Source organism: Caloenas nicobarica, chromosome 3, assembly GCF_036013445.1.
Source record: "Caloenas nicobarica isolate bCalNic1 chromosome 3, bCalNic1.hap1, whole genome shotgun sequence".
NCBI classification, from domain to species: domain Eukaryota; kingdom Metazoa; phylum Chordata; class Aves; order Columbiformes; family Columbidae; genus Caloenas; species Caloenas nicobarica.
Window position 1 is genome coordinate 19,441,415 of NC_088247.1, and position 27,703 is coordinate 19,469,117.

The window sequence follows — 27,703 nt, forward strand, 5'->3', positions numbered from 1 at the left end:
TCACAAGAAGTCTTGAACAATGAATTTTTACTGTGCTCTCTCTAGCTGCTTAATGTCCAAGCTCTTGTTTCTGGCTTCCTGTTTCCATTAAGTAATTTTTTAATGCATACTGGTTCACATTAGCATTGTTAGTTCCTCTTCAATGTTGTCCCAAAGGTAATAATTGGCCATTTTGTCTGAAATGGAACTAGAAGATGATGAGCTTCTCCAGATCTTCCGGATGTCAAGTGTTTGACTTTTTTTTTTCCAGTCAATTATGAGATTAATGGAACGGCTAATGTGCACTTGAATTATAGAGTAATTACCAGTAATCCACATAGTTTTACCTTCTATGCATCTACATGGGAGGAGCAAACAGGTTTGCTTTATCTTTTGTCAACTTTTTTGTAAAGTACCTTCATCCCATTGAAAACTAGGGCTTAAGCTAGAACTCACTGATTTGTGGTGTTGTTAATTGCTATACAGAATGGTGGAGCTGCTGAAGCTTGGTTTCTTGAAAGTTCTCGTGCATTATCATACCTTTACTGAGGCAAAGTATGAGCTTTTATGTATTTAGAGTCACATGAATTGTGACAGAATGAGGGAACTGGCTAGCTAGCGGTCCATAGATGAGCGAGATTTTAAAATGTGTTTACTGTCCAGCTTTGGATGACAGAAAAGTTCATCTAGGGGTAAGGTAGATTTCCCCCTTGCTGCTTTTGTATATATGCACACAATTGTCTGTTTATTAATTTTAGAAGTGGGGCTTGAAGAAAAACACCCCATCCTCCCTGATTGGATCTCTAGTTGGGGCAAAACAGTGTGACCAAATGTACTGAAGAGGTGGCATCTAATAATCTGCCTAGCATGCATCTCCAGTTAAACACATAGATCCTATTTACTGTATGGAATTTTTTTTTTCCAGCAGAAGCTTTGCAAAAAAAAAAAGTGTAGATAATGGTGAGTAAATCATAACATCAGTGTAATACTGCATTTAAGCAACTTAACTACCCAAATCTAATAGGTAGATTATAATAGGAAATCTAATAAGAAAGAGTTTTATGTTATTTTGATACCAGCGTTGATCATTCTTACTCTGGCAATTCAGGTCAAAAGAAAGCTGAGAGTAAATTACAGGATTAAGGCTGATTAAAGGGTTGAAAGCAAATGACACTTCTCAACAGGACTTACCAGGGGCTGGAGGACCAACAGGGGATGCTGGCTGTTGAAGTCAGTTCTTTTAAAGGAACTGAAACTTTAGGGGAAGGTGGTGACCTGTAGCAGCCCTGACCTGCAGTGGGCAGGTGGTACCTTCTGCTTGGGTTTGTATGTGCTGCCAAAAGTCATGTGGACAATGCCAGCATTAGACCAGCATGCCTGTAATGTCATGGGACTCGCAATTGAATTTCATCCAGAATCTATAACCAGTAATGCTTATAGATTGAATACTATTATGCATTAGAGGGTTCTGGTAACATTTCTAAGAATCCGAGAAATAGTGGTTAAGACATTTGGTAAGTATAAAACTTTTTAGGGAGAAGAAAAATGTTTGGGGGACTGTTTTCTTTTTCAGTTTTTTGGTTTTGGTGGTTTCTCTCCATCCCTACATTGTGTTTGGCTGTTGGTTTATTTACCCTATAGAATCATAGAACCACATGGAACTGCAGAACCGTGGAGGCCGGAGGGGTTTGCTGGTGTGTATCTTGTCCACCCCAGCTCAAGCAGATCATCTGGAGGTCGCTCAGGATGTGAGTGCGGGCTGTATCTCTATGGATGGAGACAACACGAGTTTTCTGGGCAGCCTGTTTTACTGCTCTCCTTTTCCTTTTATTTTTTAAAAATTATTTTTTTTATTTCTCCATATCGTGCGGTTGCAATGCAGGCCTTTGAGGCTGACACGCACCACTAAGTTCAGTGGGAGCGTTGCTGCCGGGGCACCCGGGGTGAGCACAGCTGTGCTTGATGCGCGCTGTCAGCCCCGTGGTACCCTCTGGCAGCAGCTGCTCCAGGGAGCGCTGCGGCTGGGGACGGGCCCTGCCACCCTTGAGCCTGCACCCGCCTCCGCGCCTGGCGCTGCAAATGCGGCCCGGCGGAGGCTCCCGCCACAGGCCGCCTGCGCGGGGCCGCTCCCGGGCCTGCCCCGGCCCCTCCACCCCGCCGGGGCGGGCCGCTCCCGCCCAGCCCGGCCCAGCGGAGCATGGTGGAGGCCTGGTACATGGACGAGTCCCCAGAGGACCAGCGGGCGCCCCACCGCCTGCAGCCCAACTGCCCCGTCAGCCTGGAGCAGCTGCGCCGCCTCGGCGTCGTCTACCGCAAGGTGAGCGGTGGAGCGGCAGCCGGCGGGGCCAGACCGCGCTGCTCGGCGGGGCCCGGCGCTGACAGGGGCCGGGCGGGGCCTGCCGGGCCTGCGGCCGGCGGCGCTTCGGGCCTCCCCCGCCGGACGGGGAGCAGCCCCGGGGCTGCTGCACGGCCCAAGGGGCTCGGCAGCAAGTGCCGGCCGCGGCCGCGCTGCCCAGCCCGGCAAGCGGGAGGCAGCAGGAGCGTCCCCAGCGGTGTCGGTGTGGGGCTGGGCTGCGCGCAGGGCCATCTGCCAAAGCTGGCGCCCCTTGCGTGCCCATGGCAGACAACCGAGCTGCCCTTGGAGCAGCCCGCCCGTCGCTGACGCTCCTGACATCTCCTGGTTTTTTCGCCTTAGTGCGCTGCACTGCATTTTAAGCAATCGTGTCTGAATACTGCTTTTTTTTCCTGCCTAATTTTTAGTTGGATGCAGACAACTACGAGACTGATCCGTGTCTGAAAGAGATTCGGCAAGCAGAAAATTATTCTTGGATGGATATAGTAACCATACGTAAAGACAAGCTTCCGAATTATGAGGAGAAGGTAGGTGAGTCTTTGCTTTGAGTGCGGGTGTGCAGGCCGACGTGTGCTGCCGGAGCGTGCAGCCGCTGCCCAGCGCCCGCACACCTGAGCAGGGCCACAGGCATGAGGCTTCCGCGTGTAAAATACGTCCCGTACTGAAATTCTGAACGTCAAAAAAGCAGTTTTGATGTTGTTTTAAAAATAACATAAGCCTTTTGCTTCTGTGGGTTGCCATCAAAGGCTTTAAGGATAGTTTCCATTGTTGTCACTTCAAAACGAAGGAGTCCCACCAGCAGAGCCCCGCCGATGCTGACCTGCCCTGGGACAGCCTCCCAGGATGAAGGCAGGCTGCTGCCAGCTGGGCATGGCCTTTGGAGGCTGGAACATCCGAATGGCTGCTTGCAAAATACGTCTTCCAAAAGTGAATGTCAACCTTGTGGAATCGGAGGGACGTGTTCCCTGTACGGGAAGATTTTTTTTTTTTACTTTGGGAAGCTGGTACCTTAGCTGTTTCATAACAGCCAAATGCGAATGGTGCCAGGCTCTCAGGTGAGCCTTCTAGAAGGACCTTTGTCCTCCCGGCTCCTGAGTGCTGGCATGCTGCTCTGACCTGAGGACAGCAACCCTGTGGTGCTTCCATATTTTCCTTAAATTTTCGTTTACCAGGTCGTTTTAAGCCTGTTGTCTTACACTGGTTTTAAATTGATGATAAGGTGAATTAGGTAGTAACTAAGGTTGCCTGGGTGGGCTCTACCTGGCGCAAAGATGGGCCATTATTGACAGGGCATGTGGACTTTTGCTCGCCTTGCCGTGCTGGATCAATCCTGGCCCAGGAACACCTGCGCTGCTGGGGCTAAACAGCATCCAGACCTGAGCACGTGGTAGTACCTGGCATTGCACTGCTCTCTTTGCGCTAACCTGTTAACTGAACCTTTCAAGTGTGTTTTGTTACGTGCTGTGAAATGCACAAAGAATTCACCATTCTGGAAAAAAACGAGAAAGTGGCTGCTGCTGCCTGGGAGTTGACAGCCTGGAGCTGGGGCTCACTGTGCAGGGGCAGGCGTGACACGCTGTTCACATCAGATTGCCACAGCTGGGCCATGTTTGGCAATAACTCCATTTTCATACAGAGTTGTAGCAGCCTGTGGGGTAAATTCAACCCTACAGCAGTGTAAATGAGGGGGAATAATCTGTAGCTCTGTTTTATTTTTGCATGTCAGGAAAACAAGTTGCAAAATGATCAAACTGAACAGCTTCAAGAACCAAATCGTGTGATGGGTAGCTTTACCTGCCTCTCTCTCAAATGGGTGTAAGCATTACTGTTATTCAGAGACTGGTTGTGTGCAGCTATAGCTGCTGTTTCTTGTCAGAAAAATTCCTGTCTTTCAAGAGAAATGTAGCAGCCCACTTAGAAGTGTCCTGAGACAGGGTCTGGCTGGCTGGATTGGCCATTTTATCCATGTCGATCTCATCCGTTGATTAAATCACTGCAGTTACCCTTTGAAAGCCTTTGTCTGCTTTGCCACATGTTTCTTCCAGACTTCTTTGCAGTTTTTCTGTGTTCAGTAGTTTTAAGAGATACTTGCTGTTCCTAGATAAAAACATTTTATGAAGAACATTTACACCTAGACGACGAAATTCGCTACATATTAGATGGATCTGGCTATTTTGATGTTCGAGACAAGGATGACAAATGGATCCGGATTTCCCTGGAAAAAGGAGACATGATAACCCTCCCTGCCGGCATATATCACCGATTTACACTGGATGAGAATGTATGTTGTTATAGATTACTGTAAGTTTTAATGACAAATCCATGTGACTCTATATCACATTAGTAAGTACATGCCCTGAGACTTGGAGTTCATTAGCAAAACATATTAAATATGAAGTAGGAATATGAAAAATACTAAATAATTCACAGCATCTGAACCTTTCATCTCCAGGTCACAAATCCAGATTCCTCTTGTCAGCTGAACTGCAAGTCATTGCCACGTGATATCAGTAGTGGATCTCATGTGGCAGTGGCAGAAGAGCCAAGCCCTGTGGCTGTCGCTCCCACAATTGCCCCTGCTGTTGTTTGGGCTGGAGACAGTGTAGATGGATCCTTCTGTGATTTTGCCTTGTTGTGTCTCCATGGGGACAGACAGAGCATATCTGTGTCCAGCAGTGGCATTTTTCATGAGTGTTAAATTCTCCTTCAGGGAAAGAAGAATTTAAGGGTCCAGAGCTGCTACTTGCAGCTTGAGTGTGCTCCTGGCTCCACAGGAGGTGACCTGCTTTTGGAGGATATTTTGGTAGTGGGACTGTAAGATAGGCAGGTGTAGGCCTGATCTCCGTGTCTGTCCCTGTGGGCTTCTATAAATATGTAACCACAGATTACCTCTGGAAAATGGGGAAACATCTGCTGTCTCCTGTGTGGCAAAATCCCATCTCTGGCACAGTCTTGAGGACAGTATAATTTTGAATCAGCTGTCGAGATAGCAGTTATTGTATATGTAAAGATAGGATGTGCTGCTTTGATGAAAAACCCAACTTTTCATGTCTGCATTTTGAGATCCATGGTGAATCAGCTACAATTGCTAGTGTAAAGTTTTTTCTTTACAAAGAAAAAATGTCAGGGTTGAGTCTACAAGAAGTCTTAAATGTTTGTCCTCTTCATGAACTTCAGTCCAGAGGTGCCATCATCAAAGTAAATTCTTTAGGTACTTTTAGAACCTTGCATTTTGCAGCTAAGTTCTTCAGGTACCTAAGTTAATTCTTGATGTTGCTGAGCACCTGAGTGCAAGATAAGCACTTAGCAGGGTTTATAAAATAGGTAGGGTCTAAACCTGTAGCATAGTGGACAGAAATCTATGGTTGGAGCACTTCTGCAGGATGTAAAAGCCAATTTTCTGCTGCCACAGCTGGAGTTCTGCACTTGGCATTCTTTTGATTAGCTGCTGGCAGGGGCTGTTGCTTTTCCTTTTGGAATGTGGATTCTTTTCTCTTCCTGTAGCATTAATTTTTGGCTAGTTTATGCACTCCCTGTTCAGCTTTTATGGCTCTCACTTTAGAGCTTGTGGTGTTGCTCAGGCATTGTGTAGCCGTCTTGGGGATTCTGATCACTCTTGTTTAACTAAGCAAGTAGGAATTAGATGCTGTATTGCTCAGTATTGTGGATCTTGTGCAAAATGATTTGCATAAGTCAGGATTTTTTCGTTTCTTTGAAACAAGGAGATGTACTCTCCCTGCCTGACCTGAAGGCACAGGTTATGACACAGTATATCACTATGTAGGTGCAAAATCTCCCACTGCAGTAGCTGAGAGCAGGAACAACAGTGTAGTGGCACCATTTCTTAGAACATGTGAAGCTTTTAGTCAGTCTTGAAATAGTTTCAAAAATTGCTGCAGAAGTGCAAATGGAACAACTTCAGAATTAAGACCTCATGGAAAGGAAGTCTCTTGAATTACTTGTGACTTCTTGTTCTTTGACAGAATTACGTGAAGGCGATGAGACTCTTCGTTGGAGAACCGGTCTGGACACCATACAACAGGCCGGCTGATGATTTCCCTGCTCGGAAACAGTACCTGAAGTTTTTGGCTGCAGAAGCACAGTAATGGTGCCTGAGACCTGACAGGTGGAACAGCCTGAAGCCCTATCAGAATTAATGTGACCGGTGGCTTTTCACTAATTAGACTTCTATTTACATATACACTTAAAATCACAGAATCATAGAAAAATTTAGGTTGAAAGGTCATTTGGAGGTAATCTAGTCCAACCTCCTGCAAAGTACCAGGCCAGCTTCAGAGCTAGACCAAGTTGCTGAAGACCTTGAGGTTTGGAAACCTCCAGTGGTAGACAGAGGTTCCACAGCCTGTCTGGGCACGGGTTCCAGCACATACCTGCTCTTGTGGGCAAGCATTTGTTCTTCATGGCCAACTCCCTGCTCGCAGCTTGCGATTGTTGTTTCTTGCCCTTTGATTGAATGCCTGAGAACAGCCTGATTGTCTTCTCCACAGTCTCTTCTCTAGTGGGAAACTGTGGTTAGGTCTTCTCTCAGCCTTCTCTTCTCCAGGACAGACAAAACCAGTGCTGGGCTTGCTGCACCCCGAGTTGTTAAGGAAGATGTTCAACATGCTTTGCCCTAATTTTGACTACTGAGGAATGCCACATGAATGCCACCTGACTTGAACCACTGATTGTTTTGAGCCTGATGGTCCGAAGTTTTTCACCCACATAGTAGTTCATATCCTCAGTCCAGCTACAAGGCTGTGGTGGGACACGCTGTTGAAAGCTTTGCTGTGCTCACGGTGAATGTCATCCGCTGTGTCCCCTCTGCCGCAGAGCCAGTCCTGGCCTCTTTGGTGGGGATCAGGATGGTCAGGCAGAATGTGCCCTTGGTAAATTGGCGTTGACTGGTTGTTCCCTGTCACCTGGTATTTCATGTGCCTGGAATAGTTTCCATAATGGCTTATTTTGTAATTTTCCTGGGGACTGAAGTGAGGCTGACCAGCCTGTAGTTCCCCAGATCCACTGTCTTGCCTTTTTGAAGGTGGCTGTATCATTTGCCCTTTTCCAGTCAAAAGGGTTTCCCTGGTCACTGTGACCTTTCAAAGATGCCAGCAGCCTTGCAGTGACTTCAGCCACATTTAAAGCTGCTCAGGAATCCATTTTCTAACCTTTTTTTTCCTTGATATTTCTGACAATTAGAATTGAGAGAGGTGGGCTACATTAATATTCATTCTGCTCTGAATCCATGCTAATGAACTGTGTAGGATTCTCTTTTTAATTAAAGAAAATAAACCTTGCTTCATTCTTGTCTAAAAATGTTCACAAGATAAATTTACATAATCGGCATTTTAGTATGCAGCTTCCCTAGTTCTGCCCTGGTACATAAAGCTGTGGTTTTCTCTCAGTAAAATGTAACAATTTGCTCTTGAGTTATTAATAAAATTACTTTGATTTGGGTATGCTTTTTTTTGTTCCTTGTGCTGATGTTAAGGACACATTGAACAACAGTGTTACTGTAACTGTTAATCAGCTTTTATGCCCTGTGCTGCTACTGACTTGTTCTATAGTGTAGGACAGATCATTAACCGTGTGCCTCAGTTTCTTTAGCTGCGAGATGGAAAAGAGCAGACTTAGACACGCTGGTGCAGTTTTCAGAAAATGCCTTGTGGTTACGTGGGACATGCAGCTCCACAGCAATGGGCACAGGAGCGTTGTGGTATAAATTTGCTCTTTACAGTGATGAATGATGTCAGCAGGACAGAGGTTCTGCTTGCTCCAGCTCTTCATGGATGGAGCATGGGCTCTGCGTTGGTTACCGCTCGTGTGCCGATTTCAGCTGGATACCATGCAGACTCCTGTATTGCAGCTTCCTGAATAAACACAACTGTAGAAAGAAGGTGAAATTGGGGTTACATGAATTTTCCTAAGATAGCAGACAGTAGACAGTTGAACTTTCCCACTGTTCTTCTGTAGGGTGTGCAACATGGCCATTCTTCAGCAGGCAACTATGTAGCAACCCTACTTTAACCATTTCTAGGTGCTTTATTTCTATAAAAGCATTTCTGAAAACAAAGTTGCACTTTTGAAGTGAAACTGCACTAGCTTTTATCTTACAAGGTGGAAAAGGTGAGTAAAAAAGGCACGAGTTTCTTGCCTTAGCGTCTTGGGTTGCATGCTGGATGAGGCGCCAGTGGAGGCTCAGTTTGAGGGAGGGGTGCAGGCACAACGCACGCTTGCCACGTGCAACCCCCCCTGCACTCCATTTGGTCTGGACTGGCTTCTGTGCGTTGGTTCGTAAGCCTGGCTGAAAAATTGGTGCTCCTGGCAAGCGCGCGTTTTAACTGCAGTCAGGCACACGTGGGCTGGGCTTGCGCGGGCGCTGTGCCGGGTCAGGTGCCGCACCCCCAGGTTCAGGGATTTGTGTGTCGCTGGCCTGGGAGCAGCACTTGAGTCCCCTCTTGTACAGCACACTGGGGCACTCTGGTCCCAGTATAAACTTTGGGGATTTTTTTAAAGTACGGCTACAGGAATAAATGACAGTTACTGCCTGTGGCAAGTTTTATTTCTTTGACTTGCATGCCACAGAAAATTGTGTTTCCACATGCAAAGTAAAATGACTGCTTTCTTCTGGTGCTGGTATCCAATCTAATTCATGCTCTTCCTGCTTTTATTTTGTTTTTTTTTAAACAGAAGTCAACATGAGACTTTCTATTCCTTCTACGGGCCTCTCCATTTTGTAGTGTCTCTCTGCAAAAGGAGAAGCGGCGGCAGGGTCTGTGGGCTCTCAGGAGCCCCGTTTGCTGCACAGCCATCCCATAACGGGCTGGAGGAGCGACTGGGAAGAACGAGCAGGTAACACACTCTTCTTGAGAGAGATTTACGTTTGGGAGGCAGCAATGAGGGATGGACAGTGAAGTGGCTGCCTGCAGCGATGGCTTTCAGCAGCTCGCTGATGTAGGGTGTGACCTGGGAAGCAGGACTGAACCACCTTGTTTTGTTGCCTCTCTGGAGAAATATATACACCCAGTACAGCTCCCATCTCCCGGCTGTCAAGAATAACACACGATCACAGCGCTGACGTTCATTCATCATTTTCATAGCACAATGCATTCTGCTGCTGAGAGGTGGTGGGGGCTGTGGGAGTCTCACTGTCTGCGCTTTTGAGACCATGCCCTCTAGTGCTATAGGTGTCTTTGAAAGGGCGAAAGCTTTGCTCTCTTAAAGTGTCTTTTGTCAGCCAGGAAAAAAGCAATTTGGGGCTGATATAAAAATTCTACACCTGTGAAGAGATTACATAGGATATTGTGCTGTGAGGAAACAGCTGTGCAGAAAAAAATGTTAATAGAAAACACTCCAGAGAGTGGAGAGGAGGGAGGGAAAACGTTCCGTTCCTTCAGATGAAAATTGCAGTTTATTTTCATGGTGATTTTTTGTGTTTCTGTGTGTGTGGTTTTTGTTCTCCTCCCTCCCACCCCCATCTAAAAGAGCAAAGCTAAATCAATTTTTGGTCCGAAACCGTGGGTCTGTTTTACTGCAGCTAGTGGAAAATCTCAGTGCATTGATGTAGTATGAAAATTTATGTAAGTGGTTCCAGCAGCATCACATTGGAAGCATTAACTCAGGCAAGGGGAATATTTCAACTCCGCCAGGATTAAAGCTTGTTGTTTTTTGTGTTGTTGTTTTTTTTTTTTAAAAAAAAAAAAAAGGTAGGAGAAGTGGTAGTGAGCTGAGGGGTTTGCAGACAATAGCTTTTTTGGTACCCGTGTATTATTTTCCACTTCAATCCAAACTTTTCCCAAGTGGCATATGCCTCAGTTTCTCATGATCTGCTTGAGAGAGCAGTGGCCTTGTTTTCTGCCAGTAAACTGTAAGAAAGCTGTGGATGGTCAGTGGGCTTTTTAATAAATTAGGTGGACAACCAGATGGCCGCGAAATCTCTGATGCTGCCCTCCCTTGTTACGTGTCCTGGGGCAAGTGTCTTTGGGTGATATCCTAATGCAAAGACATTGCACAGCCGGTTAGTAGTTGACTGGTAACATCCACACCAGGCACTGAGGGGTGCCCACAAATGGGTGTAGGAAAATGCTAACAGTGAACCTCACAAGTATAAAGTTTTCACGCACTCGGAGCATCAGGTTCTACTGGCAGAAGAGATGCTCTCCTGCCTGGTTCCCGACTCTGGGATTTAGTTTGAATGAGGAACTGCTCAGAAGGGACAGTTTCCTGACAAAGACAATCATGTAATATCAGCTGGCAGACACCACTGCGCGTAACAACCAAGGTGGCAGGTGAGCTTTGAAGAATATCCCTAGTAGCCAAATAATGGATTTAGGTATTTGGCCAGGCAGAGGCTGGGGACCTGACCTGTGCTCTGCTGGAAAATGACATCATCTGCTTGGTGCCTTCCCTGTGAAAATGGTAGAAATTCTGACATTCCCTTCCCTCTCCCTGAAAACGGGTTACTGCCAGTTGGCTTCTATTTCCTGAAGCCAAGAGACATGTCAACTCATCAGGGGATGAATTACTGTTACAATTTAAATGTTCCTGGCTCAAGGATCCAGATTTGATGTGATTTGCTGCACTCATTGTGACTTTACAGCTTGATTCCCAAAACATTTTGTGTGTTTGCAAAGAGGTATTCTGCTGTACCTGCAATTTGAAAACCTAATATTTATGTGACTGAGTCACTAGCTCTCATTTTTTATTAACTGTATAATAAGACAAGAAGCAAAATTTCAAAACCTAAAATGCCTGGGCAAAGATTCAGCGGTGAAAGGCCTGTGGATCTGTTTCAGTGCTGGCTTCCCCTACTGCAGTTCTCTGGGATACCTGTGCTAATTTTGAAGAGTGCCTCTCCATTTCATTGCCTTCTTTGCTGCTTCTCAGGGTACTGATCAAGAACTGTTGTGCTTGTTAGTAAGCCACATTGGCTGGTAGAAAATTGGGCTGGGTGTGCTCTGCGCCCCTCCGGTGCTCTGGGATTGCATTTGTTCATTGACACAGCCCTGAGCAGCCAAGCCCAGCTGTCAGCTGTGGTTTCCCCTGTAGTCACAGGCACTTGGGCCTGGAGAATTCAATTTGAGTCTACCCTCAAGTTTATTTTTTTTCCAAAAGATTCAGACAGCTTAAAGCTGACCCACTGCTGGTGGGAAGGAGGGATGCTGTTCTTGGTGATGTGGTGGCCGGGTTACGCACCAGCTGCCACTGCAGCCCTGGGCTGGGGCTCAGTCCTGCTGCCCGTGTCTGAGTGTGTGCCAGCGTCCGAAGTACCTGCTCAGAGAAATTGATTCTGGCTGCCGTGGTTCTACCTATTTGGAATAAATTTAAATCTGTATGTGATGCTTCAGTCCTGTTTTCACACATGGCTTGACTGCAAATTGAAGTGGAGAGGGAATGTGCGTTTCTCACTACAGCTAAATACGACTGGAGATGGGGGTACCACAGATCTTGCAATCTTCTGTTGAATGGCTACAATGCATGCGGTTGATTAAGAGCATCAGCTGATGGACAAATAAGACAGACACACCGTAGCTATGCAGGCAGACTGTACCCCGCTTACTCCCCTCTCCAGTTGGGTTTGAAAGACACCTGCAGCAAATGCCTCAGAGGATTGTCTGTCCGCCACCTCTTAGAGCACTGCAGTACAGAAAACCTGGCGGCCTGCCCAGGCAGGGTGGTTTTTCCCAGCACGTCCTCGTGTTGAAAGCTTCAGGATGACAATGACTCTGGAGCGGGTGGCTGCTGGCTTGGGGAGGTTTTCCACTGGTCAGTGAGCTCATCCAGCTTGCGCACGGCTGCACGGGGGCTCTTGGAAAAATGAGGTAGGTGCAGGAATGATTGTCCTTTCCAGTACACTGGCCGAAGTCCATTGTGGAGTCTCAGGCACATCTGCACATGCCTTTTGGGGAACGTTGAATGGGTCCAGTCCAAAAACTGAGGCACCAGGAAAATGTAAATGACCAGCTGGTTAGGGGATGCCTTTATCACCTGAACTGCAGTTAGGTACCAAAAATGGCAGATAGATGCTTAAGTCCTTTTGAGGATCAGGGGCCCTGTGCATAATGTAATTATCTGAATGTCTGAAGTACAGCTTCTTTGCTGCTTTTAATAAAAGAAGAAATTTAAATGCAGAACTTCTGTTAAGGCACATTAAGCTTTAAGACTTGAATACAACAATCAGCTCATTCAGGCTGTACTTTCCACAGCTTTTCTCACTTAGCCAGATGACACATGCATGCTGTGTTTTAGAACTGAGCTCTGCCCTCATTTACACCAGGAAACCTCATTAAATTCAACTGAATTCATTGTATTTAACAGGATTGCCTGGTGTAATTAATGTTTTGAGGACAAATTTTGCCCTTAGCTTTAATGCTTTAACACCATGTACAGCATTCAGATATGTAACTGGCTGAATACAGGAAGTTCAAACACTTATATATATGTTAAATCCAAACCATAAACCGACATTGACACTCTTCTTTGCATTTTATAAACAGTTAACAATTTGCATACATCCAGCAGTGATAATATGCCTTTGCATTTAAATTTTAATTATTCTGCAAGTCTACCAGGATGTCACTTGTTTAATGGCTCACTGAGCTTAGAGGTCACCCAGTCCAAGTCTCCTCTACTGGCGTTTTTACCCAAGTAAAAGCTTCCACTAATAAGAACACAGCAAACATCCTGAAGTGAGACCTAGGTAGTAATACATATGAATTAGAATTTAGAGAAACTTGGAGAACAGGGAATTATGTTTTCAGAGTGTTTCTTTTTTAATGGTTGACTCCGACTGGGATCATAAATTTTTATTCTCTGCCGATCAGAACGCAGGCTGTCATTTACACGTGCAGGGAGTATAAGGCGCTACTGAATCAAAAAAGGAAGCATTTTACTCCTTGACTGTAAAAAGGCAAGTGGCTTCAGCATGCTGGATGATGGTGGATCATGCTGCTTTCACTTAGAATTGGAAAAGACCAATCAAGCTTCCTGAAAGCGTAGACGATAGTATAACAATTTAACATGACACCTGACCTTCAGCTAAATGCATGGGAATCTCTGTTATATTGATTTACATGTCATTGTGAAATTTTTTAACTGGAACCACAGAATGGTTTGTGTTGGAAGGGACCTGTGAAGATCATCCAGTTCCAACTCTCCAGCCATGTTCAGGGGCACCTTCTACTAGATCAGGTTGCTCAAAGCCCCATCCAGCCTGGCCTTGAACACTTCCAGGGATGGGGCATCCACAACTTCTCTGGCAGCCTGTTTCAGTGCCTCAGCATCCCCATGGGGAAGAATTTTTTCTTTATATCTCATCTAAATCTCCCCTCTTTCAGTTTAAAACTGTTGTCCCTTTTCCTGTCACTAAATACCCTGGTAAATTGTTCAGTGCTCTCAAAGTCTTTGAGAACAATGGTGGTTACATACCAGGATTTCTGTCTCCTAAGAAACCCTATGCCCAAGAAAAGTGACCTATGCTGAAGAATACACATTGCTAAAATTATTTATAATGAGTACAGTAACATACCAGCTCAGATTAATAGTTGAGACAAACTGAAAACTACACTGATCTTGACTCAGTTATAACGTGAACTGAGAATTTGTCCAATTACTGTTAAACCTTGTCTAAAATCTTAGCAGTATTTAAAACAAATGTAAAACCTCATAAAGAGTAAGGCAAAAGTAACTACTTTTATTTGCCTGTATTTTAATATTCACCCAAGACATGTAAATGGTATTTAAACCCAACTAAAGCCGGTGGTGCTCAGTCTTTCATTTTTGACTTTAACATTGGTACTTTAGGATAAGACAACCCATGTGCTGCACAAGTTTAATTCAGATCCAGCTGTGGAACCTGGAGGCCAAGTCAGAAACAGAAATACCAACTGATTTAATATTTTTTCATTTGATTGATACATAACTAGCCATCGTTTCAGTGCACAACTATGACCCGTAAAACATGAATATCCTGTAAAAATGGAACAAATTCTGTGTCTTTAAGCTGTAGTTTTATGTCTTTTGAAGTGAATGGTGATTTTTAGGCATCTTCATTTTTTTGCAAGTCCAGCTTGCAGCAGTTTTCAAACCACCTGTTTTTTGAGGACAACTGTTGGGCCCCTGTACAGTATCTCCAGTTGGACAAGCATAAGGATTTATTAGTTACTTAGAAATACCAGTGGGGGCATTTAAAGATGGTGAGATTAGTTGATGGATGTGGTATAAAAAATGTAATAAATACAGTTACAGAACTGTCCCATGGCACTGATTTATGACAAGAAGGTATTCCAATTGCTAAACATTAAATCTCAAAACAATAGAAAAAGACCGATGAGCAGATGTATATATTGTATTAATGTACAAGGAATAGAGAGTGTCTGGATTGCATCTTTACAGATGGAGAAATGCGGGCAGAGATGTGAAATACACCGATACCACAGCGGTACTGTGATTCCAAAAATCTGTGTTCCAAGGGATGACAAAATCAGTGTGTGCTGATCCTGTCACATCGGTGGTGACTGCCTGGTGTCCTGCTCCACCTCCCCCCATTTGCTCCTACTCCACGTGGCTTAACCCTCAGATCCCTCTGCCTCAGGCTCTCTGTCCTTTTCCCTGGTTAATACTTTCTGCACCGTGTTTTCACTAGTTAACAGGAGAGGCTCTGAGCTGAGATGGGTTGTGTTTCTGCAGCGCTCCTTTCTCTACCCAGCAGAATGCCAGAGCGGAGCAGCTCTGCCTGTGTACACCCAGAGGAACCCCTGGGTTTGAGGGTGGGCAAGAGGAACACAGCTGTAGCAGAATAAGAGCTGAAATACACATGCACAAGGGCTCCTACAACAACCTTGTGGCATCTGCTGGTGACATCCCAGTAGAGATGTTGGCCAAAGAGTGGGAGAGAGGAAAAAAGTATTGAAACGAGTGTTAGTCTGGGAATAGAGAATTTTTCCACTCACACCGACAGCTTTCCAGTATCCAAATGCTTTAATCTGAAAGATTTAATGATATCACAAACCCAAGAAAGTGTACGGAGCCCATTTTTATCCTTCAGATGATGCAGTCCCTTGTACTGTGGGACAACCCTACTCTGGGCAACTGTATGAGTCCCTCACATGCCATCTGGACATGATCCTGGGCAACCTGCTCTAGGTGGCCGTGCCTGACTGGGGGATTGGACCTGGTGATGTCCAGAGGCCCCTTCCAACCTCAATGATGCTGTGATTCTGTAGGGTGGTTATCAAGCCACCTCCTTTGAGAGCAGTGCACACACAAAGTTATAATACTCAATAGTCTGATGGGGGCAAAATGAGACACACACACTAGAGGCAAATGAATTGCATTCAGAATTTCATTTCTATAATACACATACAGATATTCTGTCAATAACTCCTGGCTGATGAAATTAGCTCATATGATTTGCTCACTCGTTACTGAAAAACTGTAACAATGATCAAGACAATATAAGGTCAAATTCAGTTTTTCTTACAAAAATAATCTGAGCAACTGACTGTATATAGTACACTCTAATGAAGAATAACTAGACAGTAACAGACTTGTAGGGATGAAACTGTCTCTGGGTCAGCACAAAATCTTCACAATGACAGGACTGAGAGACGACAGATTTTGTAGTAATGCCACTGAATATTCACAACTGAATAGATTTTATTTCACATTTATACATTAGCAAGAGTATATACAATTAAAAAAAAAAAATCAGCCTTGCTGAGAAAAATTAGTTGGAAATGATCTATCCTAACTTGAGACACTGAGTATTAAAGCTATCGCCCTCTTTGATAGCTACAGCTTCTAAAAGCGCCTGCTTCTTCTGCATACTGCGGGATGACTCCAGTTCATACATCGTTGTCAAGTTGAAGAGAACACTCTCATGCAGGTAGTGTTTAGGGTCCTGCTGAACCATTCCTTCCAATTGCCGGAGAGAATCCTTCAGTTTTCCCAGATAAAGAAGGCAAACGGCAGCATTGTTGTTAGCCTAGATAAAAATATATTGTAAATAAATAAATAAATGTGTGCATATATATATATGTATGTGTGTATATATATATATATGTATGTATTTACAAGTGATGAAAGAGAAGGAAAAATAGAAGTCTAGCATCTGTAGTTACAACAGATTTACTATGTGCTAAGAATTACTATTTTGTGTGTGTGTCTGCAAGTAACTAAAATACATTATCAATCATACAATCCAATCCTTTTCTTGTTATTCACAAGATTTATCCTGTGACCTGATGCCTTCTAGGAGCTTAAACTCTGAAAGACTAAAACGAAATGAGTCTAAAATGAAATATAAATAGTATAGGACATAAGTCAGTTAATTTTGAAAGTCAACTGACACAGATTTCAGAAACTACATGAGTCTCTGCATGCTCTCATTCTCATATATATATATATTTTTTAACGACATCACTGTATCTTCAGAAATGTTTTTCTCTCTGGCTTACATGTAGAAGATCCACACAGGCAACAGGAAGAAATTATCACAAAGGCATCTACAACCGACTGCAAGTAAATTCAGCAGATAGGGCAGTCAAAATACATCATAAATGATCAAGTCAGGTTCCATTGTCTTTTCCACACAAAAAAAGGTTTTATGAGTTACCGAAGGATTCCAACAGTACAAAGTCATATAACATGTTGAGCAGCAGAAACTTTTGCACTTTCTGAAAGCTGCAGGTAAAGAAAGAATACAGCCGTTTCAAAAGAATTATTTTTCTTTCCCTTCAGGAAACCTCACTGATCTCGTGCCATTTACAGTACGTACTATTTACAGCCTGCAAGACAATGCAGTTCATGTGTTTCTTAAACTCAGTCCCCTCTGTCTTTAAATGGCCTTGGAACAGGCTGCTGGGGGCAGCGGACTTGGTTCTTAGGAACACTCTTACATGACAGTGCACTGAAAGCTGCCAGATGTAGAAACCCCGAAAGTAAATAAACAGCTCTTCTTTGATCTCCTCTTGTGACGGGAATCCAAGGCTGTGACATTCAATGTGTTAAAAATGTCACTTTTAAAATTACAATATCCCTTCAGTGTTGTGTGAAATCAAGTTAATCTTATATACACACGTTGGCAGCTGCCATTTCTTTTTCTGGCATGCATGTCTATGCTAAAACCAGTGAATTAGAAAAAAAAAAAGTGTTTTTGCAAAGATCCTGCAAAACATAATGTTTTGGAATTTCTACATGCACGCCCCAGTATTCATGTCCTTCATACAGACCGGTTCTTCGTTTCCCATCCCATTTTGTATCACATCCTTATGTATGCTGAAACCCCTTTGGCACACATGCCACATCCAATTTTTCTATAGATCTCTGAGCATACTCTGGGTACTGATTAAATCCATGCATGAAGCATTACAAGAATAATTTAGGTGTTCATTATAAATGTAGCAATTTGGAGATTTACCACAGCATTTGAAGAGTCGATCCTTAAAATTTCTGAGAAAAATCGATGAGCTTCTGCAAAATTATTCTGACCAAGGTGGAGAAATGCTCTAGAAAGTAAGTGACATATGAATGAGTTCTCCTCAAAAACTCAAGGTGATAATATATTTTAAAAAGAATGGACATAATTTTTTATTTTTCCTATTATAGATGTGAGAGTTTCTGACATTTGCTCTTCACGGTGTAATTACAACCAGCAAGGAGACACTGATTTACAGACAAATGGAATGACAACTTGGGCCATTTGGCTATTATATATTCTGCCTACCAAAGCAACAATCTTCACTGTGTTTTTATTAATTTAAATGCAGATAGTCTCTTCCTGGAATTATTTCTTTTCATGAAATTAGCCATGCTGTGTAATTTTCAGAGCACTTTTGAACAGCATTTTCTAAATATATTAAGCCAGTGTGCTAACCATTACAAACTGAGTCTCCCATCATGCAGCTCGATTTACTACAGTGTGTTCCAGCATGCTTTGAAACTCCAGGCGGTAACTCTACTAGCAGATCTGATTGTAGAATAAGGGCCCAAAATAGCTGCTCCTCTCCTAAGAGTTATTTATGCAAATGCATATTGAAAAAGCAGAGTGAAAATACGCAATGCCTGGAAGAATAAGAAAAAGCTTTGTAAAATCAACTGAAGGATCACAATTTCAATCCAGGATAATATGACTGTACCGAGTAATACCGATCTCCTGGGTCTATATGCCATTCAGTCCCACTTATGACAGATGTAGTTACATAAAAGAAAGAGAATGGGATTGTCTCAAGGGTAGTTTAATGCTCACAATGCATACTTTGCAAAACTATATTTTAAAGTTTCATTTAGCTATTAAATTATCTACCTGTTCATTAAAACCATAATTTGGCTCTGTAGTCCATCCAATTTGTGAGTCACTTTCTCAACGTCTTGAAAGTATTTTTCTGCAGTTTTTATGTCTCCAATCTAGGCAGTAAAATCATAAGAAAGTTACCACAACAAGAAGAAAAGATATCCAACTTGATTATACCTATTACAAAGGATAAGAACATGAAAACATATCAAAGTCCAATATCTAATTGTTTCGTACCAATGTGACTGCGTAATGTCTATTATCAAACAGGGTATTTGAAGAGCCACATTAAGATCATGACAAGAAGCCCCAAAGCAGACACGGTTCTATCTAAGGCAGCGTTTTTCAGCTGTGGGGACTGTATGGCAGGGATGCCCCACCTCGTTTGCCTCTTTTGTTGTAACCCACTCCACAGTTTATAAAATCAGCTGAAAATGAGAAAAGGTCAGAATTACTTCCCGTGAGACTGGGTGTTACTCTGCAGGAAGCGAAGAGAGATGCTGCCCACAGGCAGGAGCCATCAGCGGGCAGGAGAACTGCTGGAGTGCAGCAGCCTGGTAGGGTAGGACCTGTCCTCGGTGAACCCACACTTACGGGTCACAGCTGGGGACCTCGGGATGACTTCAGCGCATGAGACCGAAACATGTCAGAAAACAACCCCGATGCCATGGGTCTCTGACGGTATCGGGGAGACAGTCCATTTGCAGACTGAGAAATACCAGGGAGTGGCTCATGCAGGCTGAAGGGATGAGGGATGTGAAAACTGGCATAAAGAGGAGCAGGTTTTATGGGAGGAGGGGATGGGGAAGGGCATTCCTGGAAAGGAAGAGGTATTCCACCTAAAGGTATGTCACATACATTGCTATTTGAGATGAAAAAAAATCTCTGAAGAAGGCCCCTTTGGTAAATAAGCTAGCAACGTGCGTCTCTGTCCTGGTTTTGTTAAAAAAACAGGTTTCTCTTTTAGTGAATTTTCCTGTCAGCTGAAGTCTTCTTACTAACTGCACTTTTCTGAAAGCTAGATACATGTTTTGGTAGACATAGCAATGGAATGCAAGGTCGCTGATAAGGATGGATACACATCCCACAAGAGAGGCAAGCAGTGAACTGAAACAGGTGACCAAAAACTGACCAACTAAGTATTCCATCCCATTCACGTGACACTTCATATAAAAGTGGGAGATCACGAGGATCTCGTCCCTTTTCCTTATGGCCGACATTGGGAGAGGACCTTGCGAGTTGTCCCTGCGAACTGAGGCCTAGTGACAGACCGAATCCAGCTCCGGTTGGCTGCAGAGTCCAGTCCAGGACTTCGGGTGCCGGCCCCACATCTGCCGGAGCAGTTGCCGGGACTTTCAAGATTGGTTTTGTATATTTTGTATTACTTTCTCTATTTTTATTGGTAGCATTAGTAAAACATTTTTAACTTTTCCAACTCTCTTCTCTCTGTCCTTCTTTCCCTTCCAATCACCTGTATTTAGTGGGGAGGGGGGGGCTAGAGGGGGAAAGGGGAGGAGAGTGGGTTAACAAAAAAATCTGCCACCGTTTATTATCACCCTGCAATCAAACCCTTGACAGTCTCATAGAAGGATAACTTGCACTTTTGGTAAGGTTTCACAACAGTGTCTAGTTTTGGGCTGCGGAGATGGAAGGAGAAGAAAACTTAGTACTGGGTACAATAAATCTGTCAAAAGGAGTACAACTAAACTCATTCAGGAGCGTAAAGCCATGGAAACCAGGCAGCCCTCCGATGGGGAGATTCAGGGGCCCCTCAAGAGTGATCACCTGTTCGTTCAAGAACAGGACCAACATTACCAAAAACATTTGATGATGTGTTGAAGTCTCCTTAAAGCTCTCAGATGGTGAATATTACACAGCCTCCCTAGGAAACTTATTCTAGAATTCTTAAATAGCCTTAGTATTAGAAAGTACACTCTATCCTGTTGCAGCAACCCAACTTTTCATCTCATCTATAGCAGTACAACTCCTCTGTTTCAACAGCCTTTTCTATACTTGAAAATTTTTATTGCACTTTCTCCTATGTTTCCTCTTCTAGAATGAGGATCAATTTTCAAGCCAATCCATTTTCACTCCTCTCTCATAGGTAATGCTTTCTGGATTCTCTGAACTCTCTCCTGTTACTTCACGTCCTCCCCAAGTGCCTGCTGATCTCCAGCTGCGCTCTCACCAGCAGTGAGAATGGAAGAATTATTTATGTTTCACATGTGAATATGAAATTTGCTTTTATGCCACAGTATTTTGGAAATCCTGTTTGTTTACTCATGTGTAGTTTGCTTACCCTTAGCCTAATTCCTGTCTACAGAACAGTGTCTTGTTAGTTCTTTGGCATTTTGTATTTGTTATTGCTCTCAGTCTTTGGTAGTATTTGCCTTCACTGTTTGAATCGCAGCCAATTTAACATTTCAGTTTCTCAACTTGTCAAGATTATTTTGCATTCTGATCCTGCCCTTCATAGTGTCTGTATCACTCCCAGCTTGGTATCATCTCTACGTTTTACAAGCAGGCTTCTAATTTCATCATACAAGCACCTAACCAAAAAATACAAACACTGCAAACCCTAGAGGTCCTTGTAGAAAAGATCATCTAGCAAGTCCTTCCAGTCTACCAGCGAATGACTTTCCAAGTACACTTTTCAGACACGGCAATCATCCATCTTAAGGTTTCATCTAGATTTCTTCTCAGTTTGCTCGTGGGAGTATCATAGTGGCAGTATCCAAAGCCCTAATAACATCACTAATATAATAGATACTACTTTACCTCTGACCACAAGACCTCTCCCTTGACAACATAAAGAAATTATTATTCTTTATATTTAGGGCAGGGGTGTCAAACCCATTTTCACCGGGGGCCACATCAGCCTCGCAGTTGCCTTCCAAGGGCCGAATGTAATTTTAGGACTCTATAAGTTACATTTATACATTTATACATATATCCCCTGATTTTGGGGATGATCCAATTGAACACTGCACTCGAAGATGTAACTTTCATCTACCAAAGCATTTATGGAATATCCACTAATACTCTGAAACAGGTGCATTTCTCCCGGATGTTACATAACTGGACTCAAACAAAACAAACATTATTCATTCTCAAAACTTATACATTCAGTTATAATGACAAAGGATACAATTTCCCTCTATAAATACCACTAAAGGTATAAACCGCCAAGAAGATAATCACATTTAACTAAAAGATAATGCTGGCACAAGTGTAATTGAATTTGTCCTTGAATATTTTTAGCCTGGAAATTAGAAGGAAGCCCCTAACCATGAGAATAATCAATTTTTGAAAGCAAACTACCAGTTTGCTCCACTGGGAGCTTGATGAGTCCAAATATGCTTTGAGACTAATCACACTGTATTTGCGATCGTGAAGAGTTCTCATTTCTTAGCAGCATCTTGTATCTTCTCAGCAAACATGCCAAACTTTTAATTCTCATTTTTATCACAGAAGGAAACAATTTATTTTTTTTGGCAGAACAATTAAAAGAAATAATTAATTGTAATTAGTAATTAAAATGTTAAATATTTAAAGTGGTCTTCATCACTTAATTTTACTTAGTTCATAAAATGTGACTTCAGTATCTAATAATAATTAGCACTTGGAAGAATAATGAAAATTCCTCTGTTAACCTCAAATAATCATATCCTCTAACAAGGAGCCTCCAATATATTATGTGCTTAAGTTTGTTGCTTGTCTGGAAACCAAGCTTTCTCTTCTCAGGGATATAGCCTGGACAAAAAAAGGAAACTCTCGAATTTCTTCTAGCTGAAGGCGGCCATTATATAGAGGAGTTTTACCATTAGTTTTAGGGAAAGCAGAATGTTGCTCTTTGATTAAATTATTAGCATAATTTTCGAAAGCATGTTCTTTGTTCACTAATGTACATGCATGTACTTTTAATATTATAGGTGCTATATATCTCCTAACTTTATCTAATACCACATGGTAGTTAAGTTGGGGTTTTTTTTGACCACTGTCTCTACAATTTGATACCTGCCCTATAATAATAGCTATAGTTTTAAATGCAACGATTATTGACTGCACAGCTGTCAACAGCGATGTTACCTAGCAGACTTAGAATAAAATGCATACCTGAAGGAAAATCCTTCCAATTCCACTCAGCAGTTGAGGCTCTTGCTCTGGGTAGTATTTGATGATGGTGTGATAAGCTTCTACAGCAAGCACATAGTCCTAAGGGGGTGAAAAGCACATGACCAGATATTTAAGTTCAGCATTCTTCAGTCTTTGTGTTGCCTTCTCTTTAATGACATATTCCAACAGAATTAAAGTAACTGCAACTTGTCAGTGGGACAGAATTTTTATCTGTTGCAGTAGGGACTAGTAGCTCTCTATATTGGCCTTTTCTCAGTTATACTGGAACTGCATACACAGGGGAGCTTTTTTTTGTGTGTGTGTGTGTGTTTTGTTTTGTTGTAAACTGGATAATATCCTGTGCGTAGCTAAATGCCAAGAACAAAGAATCTGAACATTTACTCTTCAGCTTAGATTATGATTTAGAATGAAAGTCCAAAGCCTTCTTTGTGACTAAGGTATACACACTTGAGAAGTTTCTCGTGTTTCAAATATATATATAATTTACATGATTTAACAAACTATGTTCCAAAGCTTTGCGAACTGCTCGTGCATGCGCTCTTGTGAAAAATGTAACGCGACAGAAGCTGCAATTCACGCACAACTTGAGATGACAAACTAGCACTGCTGCCAATGGAAACAAGGCTTTTTCTATCCCTCCACCCAAACCCTTCTTCCCTTCTACCATACTACGTAAAAGGAAAATGAGCAGATAACCTAAACAGAACAACGATTTGGGCTAAAACTAAGTGAGGGGTGGGCTGGTTCTGAACTCCGGGAAGCTTTGCAAGTGACCCCCCCGCACCACCTGCACAAAGACCGTGCTGACGAGTGGCAGCTTTGAGACCTGCCCGCTCAAGATGCAGCGCGATCGTACCCTCCAGATAATAACCACTGACAGAGGATTAAACAAAGTCACGGCCCCATTTCCCACAGGAAAGAAACCTCCATGTGACTGGTTAGTGCAGTCATAGAATCATAGAATGTCCTGAGTTGGAAGGGACCCACAAGGATCGAGTCCAGCTCCTGTCCCTGCATATGACAACCCCACAGTTCACACCATGTGTCTGAGGGTGTCATCCAATCGCTTTGTCAACACCGTCAGGCTTGGGGCCGTGACGCCTCCCTGGGAAGCCTGTCCCAGTGCTCCACCACCCTCTGGGTGAAGAACCTTTTCCTAATGTCCAACCTAAACCTCCCCTGGCACATCTTCCTGCCATTCCCTCAGGTTTGGTTGCCAGGGAGAAGAGTTCGGCCCCTTCCCCTCCTCATCCCTTTGTGAGGAAGCTGTAGCTGCCATGAGGTCTCCCCTCAGTCTCCTCTTCTCCAGGCTGAACAAACCAAGTGACTTTAGCTGCTCCTCACACAACTTCCCCTCCAAACCCTTCACCAACTTTGTAGCCTTCTTCTGGACACTCTCCAGTAGCTTTATATCCTTTTTATCCTGTAACGCCCAGAACTGCACACCGTGCTCCAGGTGAGGCTGCCCCAGTGCAGAGCAGAGCGGGACAATCCCCTCCCTGCCCGGCTGGCGATGCTGGGCTGGATGCACCCAGGACACGGTTGCCCTCTTGGCTGCCAGGGCACACTGCTGGCTCATGTCCAGCTGTTTCACGGTTAAACAGCAGTAACTCCATGATCTGGGCAGTAAATGACTTGGAGAGCCTGGCTACATGGCCCTCGGCAGGCGCACACGAGGAACACGAGGAACACGAGGAACGCTGCGTGTGCGTTGCGCTGTCTGGAAGGCACGTAGTAGGTACGGTCACAGGGCTGCACGAGCCTCCACTCCAGCTTCGTGGAGCAACCCAGAGCGGAGGCAGAAGAAGTCTGTGTTTGCTTAGAAAAGCCAGGGATACGCAAAGACAGAAGCCACTCTGCGCTGTACAAATTTGGTGCTTCCTGACAGTCCTGCCCTTCAACTTAATACAAGAATTTGTAGTGGGTGACAGGAAGTAAAAGACATCAAAGGATAATCTTTCAAAACTGCACAGACATCTTGGGATACTCTCTGCCCTACCAATTTTCCTGGTAAAATTATAGTTCTCATTTAACTTGTCCCTAATGTGATCACTGCTACTGGTAAAGGTGCTTTTTCTTCATCTGCTGCTTAGTCTGAGGAGGCAAAGGGCCCCAGGTGTAACGAATTTATTTTCCTGAGGTCGCACTTAAAAGGACTGAACCCTACTTGACCTGTGCACCAGGTCACCATTTGGAACGTAATCATTTTTTCACACACACAAAAAAATCAAGATAAGTCTTTGGAGTCTGATCTGTAGAGAAGAGAAATTACATGTCCTGTAATAGAACAAGCTGACTTAAACAGCCCAGGAGATGTTCTGCAGGACCTTTCTTTTGTAAACAATTTGTATATTGTGCAGATAATGATTGATTCTGAACAGTTAATTACTAACATTTAGAGTTTATTCCAATTCTAGTGTGCCATGCCACATTCATGCTTATTATTGGTTATGGAAAGAGTCCAGAGCAAAGACAACAGGCCATATACAGAAAAAATATTTATTTAAATTCTGATTTATTTAGCATTCAGAAATTGGATGTGATGAAATTTATGCTACCAAAATTTTTCATTAGTCTATAACTTAAGAAAAGCTCAGTTTTCACTGTAACAGCTCTCTCTAAATGAATTAATTGATCACAGAGTCCCATGGTATTAGGTAGGCATAAAAAACTTGGACTAAGGACCCCATGAACTGGCTCCTTAGAGGAATCCCAGCCACACTTGTATTAGTTATTAATACCTGCAAGAGCATCATTTATAAAATCTGAAAGATTGTCTATGACTGTGAATTTTACCCCTTCAAGCATAAAATGTGTTTGTTGGAGAAACAATTCTATTAGAACAAATTCTAGCTTTTGTGCTCAATGTCTTCCATGCTGTGGTCTAAAGCTGCCCCTCACTCTGCGCTCAGTTTGACGCACGTTCTGAGGCTCAGGCTGCACCACAAAGGTGCAGAGAACACAACCACGAGGGATGGGGCTTTACAGGCACATCCCCAGACTGATGCACAAACAACGCCCAGGAGATCATGCAGTTAAGCTGAAGGAAAAGAGCTTCTGTCGGCTTAGTTTACAGCTTAGCGTGAACTGACTGCAGAGGAGTCAGAGCCAGAAGCAGCTGCACGAGGGGGCACTGTCTGCACAATGATAACACCGCAGGCGCCCCAGTGCAGGCACTAGCCAGCCTTGGTAGGAGCGAGCAGCCAAATGACACCTTGGAGGCCCACACTGTGGGGGCTTCATGGCCCAGTCAGGCAAACAAACCCTCCTCTCCTTTTGCACTCCCTATCAAGTGAGGTGGTGGATCCCTGGAGACATTCAAGGCCAGGCTGGACAAAGCTCTGAGCAACCTGATCTAATTGAAGATGTCTGTGCTCATTGCAGGGGGTTGGACTAGATGACCTTTGAAGGTCCCTTCCAACCCAAATATTCTATGATTCTATGACTGTACATCACCATATGTATTGTAACAAGGAGTACATAAACATTCACACCTCCTAAAATATGAGAGTATAGGCGAAGCTTTAAAGGTCTATGCACAGTATTCGTGGATCTGGCAGCCTGTTGCCATGCGATGGCACAGCACACAGCATCTGTGCTTATCTACCCCGTGCCATGCAGTACCTGTCACAGGAACGGGACCCGTTTCTTCCAGGACATGAAAAGGGACTAAGTTATGTATGTCCAAAGCCACCCCTAAGCCTAGGAAAGGATGGCCCCAGGATGAAACTGTAGAACATTATCACAATATCCAGCTTCACTTCTAAATACAACCTCATTTTGTAGCTACTCCAGGGTCCCACAGGGAGTTTTATACACATTAACTCTTTCCCCCACACTATCATGGAAGCAGTAGTAGATTTCTGGAGTATCCTACATGTATGACACTATTCCATGATAAGTTATAATAGCATCTCATCTGACAGCTCCTTCTGAAGCAGCATATTGTAAAGAAGATGAGATCTACTCTCATTTACTAAAGACTTTGTTTTCATTCCCACCTTTGCTGATGTGACATGGTATAAGAAAAATTGTCTATGAGAATGATGAACAGACACCCTCCCAGAGGAGCGAAGTCTTGGTTGACATAAGTTGTGGTTGTAAGGAATAAGACATATTAGGTACTGCCAGGAAAAAACCCAATGACTACAGCCTGTGATCTTACAACCTAAAGGTGTGGCTGATGTATTGTCACGGTCTTTAATTTCTCAAGATTGCGAGCCTTCAGATTTTCCACACCTTCATTAAAAAATCCCAAAACAAGGATTGAAGTTACACAAATCAGGATATGAATGAAAGTTGGTCTGGTTTTTTATAATTCAATGTCTCTTCTATTATGAAAATTTAGAGCTAACATTAAATATACTCATTCAAAATAGTTCTAGTGAGCTATTGGATCTACTTGAACAAAAATGGCAGGTGGGGTTTGTTTTTCCTTTGATGTACTGCAACATAACTGTATTTCACTTAATGGTCACTGCATTATACATTTTCATGTTTCCCTCACCACCACCTTAAGTACTTAAAATATTAATTAAGAGATATTTAGAAATAAGAGTAAATGACCATGACATGTAGAATGCTGCAAGTAGGTTCAATAAACCCTAGACTAAAAATCAGCTTTAGTTATACAAACTGTATAGTTCATAAAGACTATATTTTGGGAAGAGAGGACAGGTATAACTTATCCTTCCTCTCTATCTAGTGCACCTGTGGAAGGGTTATGGAAGCAGAAACCCACAGTGTTATGAATCCAAAGAGCAGTAGTACTGCAGACCAGTTAGGCAAAAGGCATGATGATTCATGCAATATTTCTCCTTTAAATCATAGAGGAACCAGAGTCCTTAGGCATCAGTCCCTTGCGTCATTAGTACAAGCTGTTTCTTCCTTTGTACAGTTTTAATTTGTATTAGACCCAACCTAAAATCAATTCTAATGCTTTT

The 27,703-nt window shown here is 43.3% G+C and overlaps 3 protein-coding genes across 6 annotated transcripts in view; 1 reads left to right on the top strand and 2 right to left on the bottom strand.

The window, feature by feature from the left end:
- Positions 1-27,703, bottom strand: part of RPS7 (ribosomal protein S7) — a 488,774-nt gene that overhangs the window by 22,095 nt on the left and 438,976 nt on the right. The gene's annotated exons all lie outside the window — the stretch shown is intronic.
- On the top strand, positions 2,127-7,789 carry ADI1 (acireductone dioxygenase 1). The gene is made up of 4 exons (XM_065631683.1): positions 2,127-2,296; positions 2,740-2,859; positions 4,434-4,613; positions 6,316-7,789. The coding sequence occupies exons 1-4, from the start codon at positions 2,177-2,179 to the stop codon at positions 6,436-6,438; spliced, it is 543 nt and encodes a 180-aa protein (XP_065487755.1). The 5' UTR covers positions 2,127-2,176; the 3' UTR covers positions 6,439-7,789.
- Positions 14,588-27,703, bottom strand: part of TRAPPC12 (trafficking protein particle complex subunit 12) — a 50,506-nt gene continuing 37,390 nt past the window's right edge. For all 4 annotated transcript variants that reach the window (XM_065632785.1, XM_065632786.1, XM_065632787.1 and 1 more), the window contains exons 9-12: positions 22,740-22,838; positions 18,636-18,736; positions 17,751-17,838; positions 14,588-16,316 (exon numbers count right to left, since the gene is read on the bottom strand). In XM_065632785.1, coding sequence (XP_065488857.1) covers positions 16,074-16,316; positions 17,751-17,838; positions 18,636-18,736; positions 22,740-22,838 — 531 coding nt within the window. In that variant the 3' untranslated portion in view covers positions 14,588-16,073. The remainder of the gene's footprint in view (positions 16,317-17,750; positions 17,839-18,635; positions 18,737-22,739; positions 22,839-27,703) is intronic.